Raw genomic sequence first — 8,758 nt, 5'->3', positions numbered from 1 at the left:
TTCATTTTTTTTGTTCACTTTCTATTGTTTCAATTTGGTTTTGTGAAAATTCAAAATGCTGTTTCTATGGTTCCTACTTGCTGCCACCACACATATTGTCTGCTCTAGTTCGCTCTATTTTATTCTATTATTCATATCTTTTCCGTTCTATTCAATCCTTCAGCCCAGCGAAAACTTCACTTTCTTCCTCATAATTGAGTCCCATAACGGTATAGCCGGTCAAAAAAAAAAATGCAATCTAAAAGTCAAAAGCTCTGAAAAGCACTTGATTCAATGCGATTTTTGTCGCCATTGGCTTTAGACAATTTGCGTTCAGTGCATCGGAATCGAAAATCGGTGAAATGTCAAAACTCGTGTGTCATTTCGTGCATTTGTGTGTATGTATGTATTAGTGAACTGGGTATTTGTTTTTAATTGGCGATATGTCAAAACACTGAATTCATACTCTCCGTGTGATTTTTGATTCGATGTGGAAAGTTCAATTGAAAAATCTCGCAATAAATTAGTTATGTTTTTATACGAATTGTTTTTAATAAAACCGGATTTGCGACATGAGGAAACCATCGTTCAGACGGCTAATTGTTTTGAATACTTGAGCAATGTAGTGAATGAGGTTTTTGATAAAGTTGATGCTCGTATCGAGCGTAACAATGCAAAAATTCGTTTGCTCAATGAACGAACAGCAGCGGTGAAGAATAAGATCGATAGCCTGGTGGGTATTAATAAGGCAATAACAATATTTTCACCATCAAAATATCCCGGTGGAGCAGTGGCCGAAGATGTGGAAGCAACATTTTCACCGTTGAACCGAAAAAAGATCGAAATGACCACCGATTGCACGATTCTCAGCAAACCAGATACGATTTCCGATCGATCAATCGATGAAAAGTTGGTGTTTTATCATGTAAAAAAGCCACCAAAACAAAATCCAATGAACAAACCATATCCAACGGGACCGAGACCATTCCCATATTACACCGAATCGATAAGCAATCTATTGTTATTCAATGAACCGAAAATTATGTTTGGCCGAAGCAGCATGAGCACTCCAACGAAACCACGAACTCAAAAATTATCGGATATCCGTAGTCCAGAGAAACCAGGCTCGAAAATCGATAACATTCCATTGCCAGTGCTCAATCGGAATTTGGGCGTGAAAAAAATCAACGAAAACCTATTCTATACTCCGAATATTACAAACGCACCCGAATTAGATGTGCCAACATATCTGCCGGACTTACCGGGCATCGCTGGTGATATTGAGTTTAATATTAGTAACATTGATGATTTGCTCATTGTGCCATCGCAGACAATGAGAATCGACGTTCCACACCTACCGCCGGTGCCTTCAAATGAACCAGAAACAAGTAACAAAGCAACGCATCAAACGCAAGAAGTTAAAACGGTGACAATCGAAAAAGCAAGAGAAGAATCTCGACCGATGGAGAAAACTTGTATTAGTCAAACTGCATCGGTAGCCGTACCAGCTGCTGCTGCAGCACCGCCACCACCACCTCCTCCACCACCACCGCCGCCTCCGCCACCAGCACCACCCGCTGCGGTCACTCAGGCACAGCCTGACACAAACCGCAAAGATGGTGCTCGCGAAGTTGTCAAAAGTGAACCATTACCAAAGCCAAGATTCGAAGAAGAGAACCCACATAGCACACTGATGTCAGCCATTCGACAAGCTGGAGGCTTGGGCAAAGCCAAACTCAGAGCAACGGCATTGAAAGCAGACAAACCGGTACGTACATAAACATGTGGGAAATCGGATAATTTTCTTCTTTTTTCAACTTGCTCTGTTTTACCATTTTTTTTTTATTTTCCATCTTTTCGCTCTACAGAAACCGGCAGCAGCAGCTGCCTCATCACCTTCTGGTGATCTAATGGCAGATCTTCATAAGAAATTAGCAATGCGTCGCAAAGGCATTTCGGGCGCTAAAGAAAATGGTGCGCAATCAAACATTCCGGCTACCGCAGTTGTGGCCCCAAGTTCAAATCTAATGGATAGCATATCGTCGATGATTCCAGCGCCACCAAAGCCCGAAACAAATACGGATCGCAGTGACGATGATTCCGATTGGGAATAGCGTGTTTGTTTGTACATATTTTTGTTTTCAAGGCGATCATTGCAATAATCTATTGAACATGTTCTAAACAAGAATCACATTGAATAATTATAAATAGTTTCTGAGAAATATCAATTGTTCCTAAGCGTTGGTCAATTTAAAAAAAAAAAGAAGAAAATTGTTAAAGTTTTTTTTTTTCATTTTGTAAAATGGAAGGGCCATGCAAAATCGGTATGGATTTAAATATATATATACAAAAAAATAAATTTATTTGAAAAAAAAAAAAATACAATTAAAGAGAGAAAAAAAAACGTAATTAAGTACAATTTTGGAAAGAATAAACAGAGTTGCGTTTTTATTCTTTTTGCATTTGTTTTTCTTTTTGTGTTGTTTTTTTTTTTTAGTTATATAATCTTATGAACTTATGACATTACTACTAACTAAAACCATCCATTTCAATAACATTATCGGCGGTGAATTCGTCCGTCGTGATGTATTCCTCGGTGATAATGTCCTCGTCATAAATTATATTCTCGGTTATAATATTTGGTGTAATATTTGCATGCTTTTGATAGTCACGCCCATTGTTTGGTGGAGCGCTTCGAACGATTTTTACATAGCCATTTTGGTTGGTCATAGTCGGATCATAGTTTTGCCAATCATTCACCTGCTCTTCGTACACGTATTCTGCTGGCATTTCATTTATCGTCGATACTTGAACTTGAGTTGGGAGTGCTGTTTTGAAAGATTTTGGAAAATTGTTTAAAATTAATTTTCGGATTTTTATCAAACAAAACAAAAAATTGAAATGAAGAAGAGCAAAGAGGTTGAGTTGAAGAAAATACTCAAGTCTACCTTTTAAAATTGTCGAATTCGGATGAATGGTGAGGGTTCTGGGCTGCGATTGTGGTGGTTGTTGTACAATTTGTACGACATGCTTCGTTTGTTGTGGATATTTCAAATGGTTTTGAATAGTTTGGCCAATGATTGTGGTTGGTTTTTTATTTATTTGGGGTCTTGGCTGTTGATATTGTTGCTGGTGATGATGATGGAATTGATGTTGTGGAAGATGCGGCGATACATGCATTATCGTTTTGTCACTTGTTTTTACAATGTTTGGATTTCGGGCGGTTGGTATCGAAATGAAATCGTTATTTTTGTTGCCGTGATTCGTTGTCCTTTGAACGACATTTACACTGTTTATCATTTGCGGTGCATCGGATGTGATAACCTGAATTTTATGCGCTACTTTGCCAATGGTTGGCTTTGATAGCGGTCGCGCACAATCATTTACCGTTAAATATTCGACGTTGGCCAATTTGACGGGTGCAAATGTTTGTTTGATGCTTGCTATTGTTGTTGGCTGAGCCACTTTGAGTGGCTGAGTTTGAGTCGGTTTTGCATACATATTCGAGATTGTGACCGGTTTTTTCATTATTTTCGAATCAATTACTTTCACCAATTGCGCACCCTGGCTTATCGCATTCATTACGTTACGCGTTCCTTTGATTGTTTCCACTTTTTGCGGAACAATCGCCTCGATTACTTGCACCTCACCGTCATTGGACAACGTTCGATGCACAGCATTTTGCGTATAAATCGGTGCACTTTTTACGATTTCCTCTCGAGGCGCAGCAGCGACTTCTTTTTGAATCACACGCACTTCATTGACGATCGGTTTTGGTGGCGGTGGCGGTGGCGTTTGCTGTTGTTGTACTATTGGCTGGGGTTTGGGTGCCAGTGGTGGTTGTAGTTGTTCTATTGAATGTGGTGTCTCTCGAATTCGTTCCCGGCTCGTTTCAATCATTGTATCTCGTCGGCTTGTTAGCAGCATCGCTTTGGGTGCTGGTGCATTGTGATTTGCCAAAGATGTTGTACTTTTGCGTCGACGACTGTTTGCCGTGATTGGCTTTGGCATTGGCATTGGCATTTGTACGTTTTCCACTTTCGGCGTTTGTATTGCCTTACTCTCGACTGCATTCGTTGGGGGGATTTTTAAGGCCGGCTGCTCCGTTGGAGCGCAATGTTTATTTGATTCACGCTGCTTTTTTGTCGCTGAAGAACTCAATTCCACACGATTTGCATCGGCTTTGACCGGCACCGCAGCTACACTCGCTTTTTCCGGTTTACTCTTTGCTTTCGGATGGTTCTGAAAATATGCGAAAATTGATGACGTTTTAGATTTCATGAAATTATTTTCGTTTTTTTTTTTCTAAAATGAAATCCTTCAGACTTTCTGAATCGTCAAGAAAATAAAGGATATTTACGCTGCTTGGATCAGTGTCGACGATTTTATCCGTAGCATTCGCATTCTTGTTCACCTGAAGCAAACGATCTCTCGAAGTGTCTGACGGGTGTTTCAGATTTTTATTCAGTGTTTTGCCCAATTCATAAGCTTTATCAGCGACCGAAGCCAATGCCGTTTGTGATGGCTTACGATTTATTATCAAGAAACCTCGACTGCCTTCTTTGTTCCATTCAATTTCACTATTTGGTCCATAAATCCTGAAAAAAAGACACATACAATCTGGATTTTACTAAACCATTTTCAAAATCCAAATGGATGAGTTGCAAGCTGAAGCTTGAATAATTGTTGTTGTGATGAGTTGATGAGCTGCAAATGCTCAACGCAACCAAATTATAAGATGAATTAACTTGTGACAATTGCCGCAGCATCAATTAACGTACATTTTTGCTATCGTCGATAGAGATTCATCGTTCACAACTCGTCTAACTTCGGCCTTGTGCCGGGCATCAGATATATGAAATGCTTCTCGCAGATCTTTTAAAATTTTCAATTTTACAGCATTTAATGTTCCCTGCGCTCGAAATGCACCCACCACATTCGAATACGACTCCAATTCTGCAATGAAACACAGCAACAATTTCAATTCCAATGTCATCCATATACCCAATGTGTCGATTCGTTTTTGACATTTTACTTACCCAAACGCCTAAGCGCACCTCGACATTCATCTTGCGTTAAGTCCAATAGTTTAGGCCACATTCTATTTGAGGCTTTATGATAATCTCATAAATAGTGTCCACAGTTGTTTGCAAAATTAATTGCGAGCACTACGTTTAAAATTGAATCAAACCACTGAACTATTTATTTATTTTCTAACGTGAACTGAATCTTGATCATGCACAATCAATTTTAACAATTCAACTCTGTAGCTTATTTGAAAATGCCATTTAAATCGGTTGTTTGCATATTGGAAATGCTTGGGTTTCCTTTGCATTCGCATCAATCCGTTTTGTATGAATAAATTGATTGCATTCAGCTTGAGATGTTTGATGAGAGATACCGAAAAAAAGGTTGATATTGGTCTTGCAATGCACGAATATTGTTTCTTTCACATTCAGTAAATTTGAAATGTTTCAATTTAGAATTCGTTGACAGATTGAACCGTGCATTGACTAATGTCATGCATTGCGACGGCGTCTCATATTCATTCCATAGACATTTAACCGTCCACTGAACGAACACTGATTTTGTTTCATCAATTATGAAAACCAGCATTAATTTGATTGCATAAACTGTAAAATATTTAAAAAAAAATGTATTAAGATTTCATTCGGAATTCGCCGATTTCCGAATATATAATTTGATTTTCAAAATTAAACACACAGAATAGCAGTCAAGTGTGTGGTGTGAACGCACCATTATTTCAAATTTGGTTCAGTGACATTCGTTAAAATATCACGACTTATTTTCACTAGCAATGTCTATGATGCTTTTACAGATGTCGTCAAATGAACGTCATTTTTATGTTGTATTTACAACGCACCAACGCCAACAAATTTGTGCGAATATTATTTTGGAATTTTTTTCGCCTTCTTTTAGAAATGGAGAGTGATAAAAGTGAGAGTGCAAGTAACAGCTCATCAAGTGGGTTTAAAAGCAACAAAAGAGTTTCTGATGCGAATTGTTCGGAATGCCAAATACCCAGAAAAAAATCGGCGAAATCACCAACGCTCGCAAGACAACACATATTCGAGAAAGTCTACGATGAATTGCAAATTCGTTGCTTTTCATTTTGTTTAGAACGACCGGCAAGTGAAGATATCCAAAAAGTGATTAATAAATTGAATTATGTGATCGAAGATTTCGCGTTTGCGAGGTATTTTATGGTGAAAAAACTCAAAAAGCTCGATCTAATCTTCTTCCTCTTTTATTAGTAAAATGATAGCGACTAAGCTGGCACAGGCCAAAGAATATTTTAAAAATGCTAGATCATCACTGAAAGGACCGTCATCACTAGACCAAACATCGAATGACGTTAATTATGAAGAATGTTCACTCGATGAATTACTCAACCATTTCTATATATCTGCCGGTCGCTTAACATCTCGTTTCAAGTTTCATTCAAGGTGAGTAGATTGTAAAATAAATAATTGAACGATGTTTTCAATTCGTTCCTTGTCCTGCAGACAACCTACCCAGAAATCGTTGATACCAAAATTGGAAGATTTGAAAGGAAGATGCGAAAATTACATAGAGGACCTAAATGAATTGAAGTAAATAATTTCGTTGCTAAATCGTGATTAAACTATGCTCAATGAAGCAGCGGACTTGTCGGCACACTCGTAGATTTAGCATTTCACTTGCTTTGGCGATTCGTGAGTTGCCGAAGCATCATATATGCAGTGCACTCGATATTTAACGTGAAAACCTATATTTGCTACATCGAAGTTGGCCGAGGTATGATTTCGTTTGCGCGTCGCATAAGCAATTTACTTGCGATATAACGTGAATCCCTATATACTATATATCCCAAGTGAATTGCTTACGCACTACGCGCAAACGAAATCATACCTCGGCCAACTTCGATGTAGCAGATATAGGTTTTCACGTTAAATATCGTGTGCACTGCATATATGATGCTTCGGCAACTTACGAATCGCCAAAGCAAGTGAAATGCTAAATCCACGAGTGTGCCGACAAGTCCGCTGCTTCATTGAGTGATATATGAGTGTGGTGCTATGGCGTTTTTGATTTCAGGGAGTATGTGTCACGTTTTGATAAAACTGGTGCTGGAACTTCCGGCGAAAGTGAAAGGCAACGAACTGTTTCGGAATCTCAGAATCAACATCGTGATGATGATGAGCAATTGGAAATCGCTAGTGCCACGAATCCAAACCCGAAGAAGGATTCAAATCGGGTTCCCAACATAAAATGCTCGAATGTCGGATCGATGCATGGTCATGAGGTAGTTGTTATATTTTGAAATCAATTCTACACATACAAAAACATAGAGAATTTTGAATGAAAGTGACAAATTCGTTACAGCAACCTCAGAAAGAGAATCTACAGTCACAATCCGACCAAGGCAAACCCTACTCCAGTGATCCACTTCTCTCTGAGTTTCATCACAGGGAATGATACGTGTGACGGCATATTTTCACACGGAACTTCGTTCCCAGTGCGCCATGCACTTGCTATACATGGAGCGAACGTATCCGAATATTAGAAACCACACGTTATTACATGTAGCTAGTACTCGGCGCACTGGGAACGAAGTTCCGTGTGAAAATATGCCGTCACACGTATCATTCCATGTGATGGAACTCGGAGAGTTAGTTTACAGCCCGGTAATCAAATATCTGACCAACAAAATTCCGGAGGTAATTTGCCAACAACGAGCTCATCCAGCGTATTTGGTGAGTGCTTTTGGCGGTATGGTTGGTTCTGGAATCGACATTAAATTTGGCGATTTTTCTTGCCTAATATGTTGTAGCAACATCCGGAGCAGCTCTTCCAAATCAGCAATCATTAGTAGGTCAATTCATGCAACAATGGCAACAACCAACGCAAAAACATCAAAATCCATATCAAACCACTGCATATCAGGAACCTCAACCGAAATTCGTGTCGAATGTATCAGCACCCACACATTCCCATTCGGACTATCTCCCGAACGAATATTCAGGTGAGAAGCGGTCAACTTCAGAAAAGACTCACCAGCTGGTCAGCTGTTTTTTCATTCATTCATTCATCAAAACTACTTTCCTATCTTCATTTCAGCAGCTGATCAATCAAACATGTCTTATTAAAGGTATTGAAATAATACCATTTTATTTGCCACAATTGTTGATAGTCGCTTGTTCTGTTTTTTTAAATATCATCATTCGTTTATTGTTCAAATCGACTAAATGTTTGCTTGGTATTTTTGGCACAGTTAGCAACAAGGAGCGCCACAACCAATGGTTGACCCATCGGTCGGTATACATCAGATGACGGATAATCCACCCATCCGCCTGGGCAACAAGCGTCCGTCGTTTCTAATCCTCAATTCGATGCACATGCACAGTCATTCCAAGGTCTTGATCTTCGAACACTTTTTGATCAGGACTTTTTTGATAATTAGTTTAAATAAGCCATGACCGATTATATTCGAATAACAAATTTTTTTTCTCTCTAATTTTCATTGCATCCGCATAGAATAACTGCGCATTTGTAGTACTTAATAGCATTATGAAACGGATGCCGTAATGTGCATGCTCCATTCTATGGACAACAAATATGAAAAACTCAATGAATTTATGCAATAAAAGAAAAGTAATTTGAGAGTAGCGGAAATTTTTGTGTTTTATTCTTCTTTTTGAACAAATTAAATGCATATGAGTTAATGAGCACAGCGTGATGTTGACAACTACAGTAGACTCTCGTAAAAAGCAACTCT

The 8,758-nt window shown here is 38.8% G+C and overlaps 3 protein-coding genes across 6 annotated transcripts; 2 read left to right on the top strand and 1 right to left on the bottom strand.

Annotated features, from left to right (window-relative positions):
- The first annotated feature begins 178 nt into the window (after nucleotides 1–178).
- On the top strand, nucleotides 179–2,430 carry LOC129576164 (WASH complex subunit 1). The gene is made up of 2 exons (XM_055460819.1): nucleotides 179–1,747; nucleotides 1,848–2,430. The coding sequence occupies exons 1-2, from the start codon at nucleotides 509–511 to the stop codon at nucleotides 2,091–2,093; spliced, it is 1,485 nt and encodes a 494-aa protein (XP_055316794.1). The 5' UTR covers nucleotides 179–508; the 3' UTR covers nucleotides 2,094–2,430.
- Nucleotides 2,311–6,270, bottom strand: LOC129576158 (BRCA2-interacting transcriptional repressor EMSY). Its single transcript, XM_055460807.1, has 6 exons — nucleotides 5,737–6,270; nucleotides 5,019–5,612; nucleotides 4,761–4,935; nucleotides 4,340–4,577; nucleotides 2,928–4,221; nucleotides 2,311–2,807 (listed from the first exon to the last, which is right to left on the bottom strand). Exons 2-6 carry the CDS (start codon nucleotides 5,077–5,079, stop codon nucleotides 2,509–2,511), a joined length of 2,067 nt encoding a protein of 688 aa, XP_055316782.1. The 5' UTR covers nucleotides 5,080–5,612; nucleotides 5,737–6,270; the 3' UTR covers nucleotides 2,311–2,508.
- Nucleotides 5,829–8,655, top strand: LOC129576169 (uncharacterized). Of its 4 annotated transcripts, XM_055460828.1 has the most exons (9): nucleotides 5,829–6,196; nucleotides 6,255–6,446; nucleotides 6,507–6,593; nucleotides 7,078–7,285; nucleotides 7,366–7,736; nucleotides 7,814–8,005; nucleotides 8,104–8,131; nucleotides 8,255–8,396; nucleotides 8,518–8,655. In XM_055460828.1, the coding sequence occupies exons 1-5, from the start codon at nucleotides 5,829–5,831 to the stop codon at nucleotides 7,456–7,458; spliced, it is 948 nt and encodes a 315-aa protein (XP_055316803.1). In that variant the 3' UTR covers nucleotides 7,459–7,736; nucleotides 7,814–8,005; nucleotides 8,104–8,131; nucleotides 8,255–8,396; nucleotides 8,518–8,655. The 4 variants fall into 4 exon arrangements, with proteins under 4 accessions (XP_055316803.1, XP_055316802.1, XP_055316801.1 ...); XM_055460827.1 differs by having other exon boundaries at nucleotides 8,255–8,655; XM_055460826.1 differs by having other exon boundaries at nucleotides 8,101–8,131; nucleotides 8,255–8,655.
- The last annotated feature ends 103 nt before the right edge of the window (nucleotides 8,656–8,758 follow it).

The sequence above is a fragment of the Sitodiplosis mosellana genome, unplaced genomic scaffold (assembly GCF_009176505.1).
Source record: "Sitodiplosis mosellana isolate CC-2019 unplaced genomic scaffold, AAFC_SMos_1.0 Smas_scaffold_6181, whole genome shotgun sequence".
NCBI classification, from domain to species: Eukaryota; Metazoa; Arthropoda; class Insecta; order Diptera; family Cecidomyiidae; genus Sitodiplosis; species Sitodiplosis mosellana.
This window is presented reverse-complemented; position numbering and strand designations above follow the sequence as displayed.

Excerpts from the sequence above, each read along its gene's own strand:
- LOC129576164 (XM_055460819.1), top strand. The coding sequence starts at position 509 with ATGTTTTTATACGAATTGTTTTTAATAAAACCGGATTTGCGACATGAG. Across the intron at positions 1,748-1,847 it reads CATTGAAAGCAGACAAACCG|AAACCGGCAGCAGCAGCTGC; the intron begins GTACGTACATAA and ends TTCGCTCTACAG.
- LOC129576158 (XM_055460807.1), bottom strand. The coding sequence starts at position 5,079 with ATGTGGCCTAAACTATTGGACTTAACGCAAGATGAATGTCGAGGTGCG. Across the intron at positions 4,578-4,760 it reads CTATCGACGATAGCAAAAAT|GATTTATGGACCAAATAGTG; the intron begins GTACGTTAATTG and ends TCTTTTTTTCAG. Across the intron at positions 4,222-4,339 it reads TCGACACTGATCCAAGCAGC|AACCATCCGAAAGCAAAGAG; the intron begins GTAAATATCCTT and ends GCATATTTTCAG.
- LOC129576169 (XM_055460829.1), top strand. The coding sequence starts at position 5,829 with ATGAACGTCATTTTTATGTTGTATTTACAACGCACCAACGCCAACAAA. Across the intron at positions 6,197-6,254 it reads GAAGATTTCGCGTTTGCGAG|TAAAATGATAGCGACTAAGC; the intron begins GTATTTTATGGT and ends CTCTTTTATTAG. Across the intron at positions 7,286-7,365 it reads GATCGATGCATGGTCATGAG|CAACCTCAGAAAGAGAATCT; the intron begins GTAGTTGTTATA and ends AATTCGTTACAG.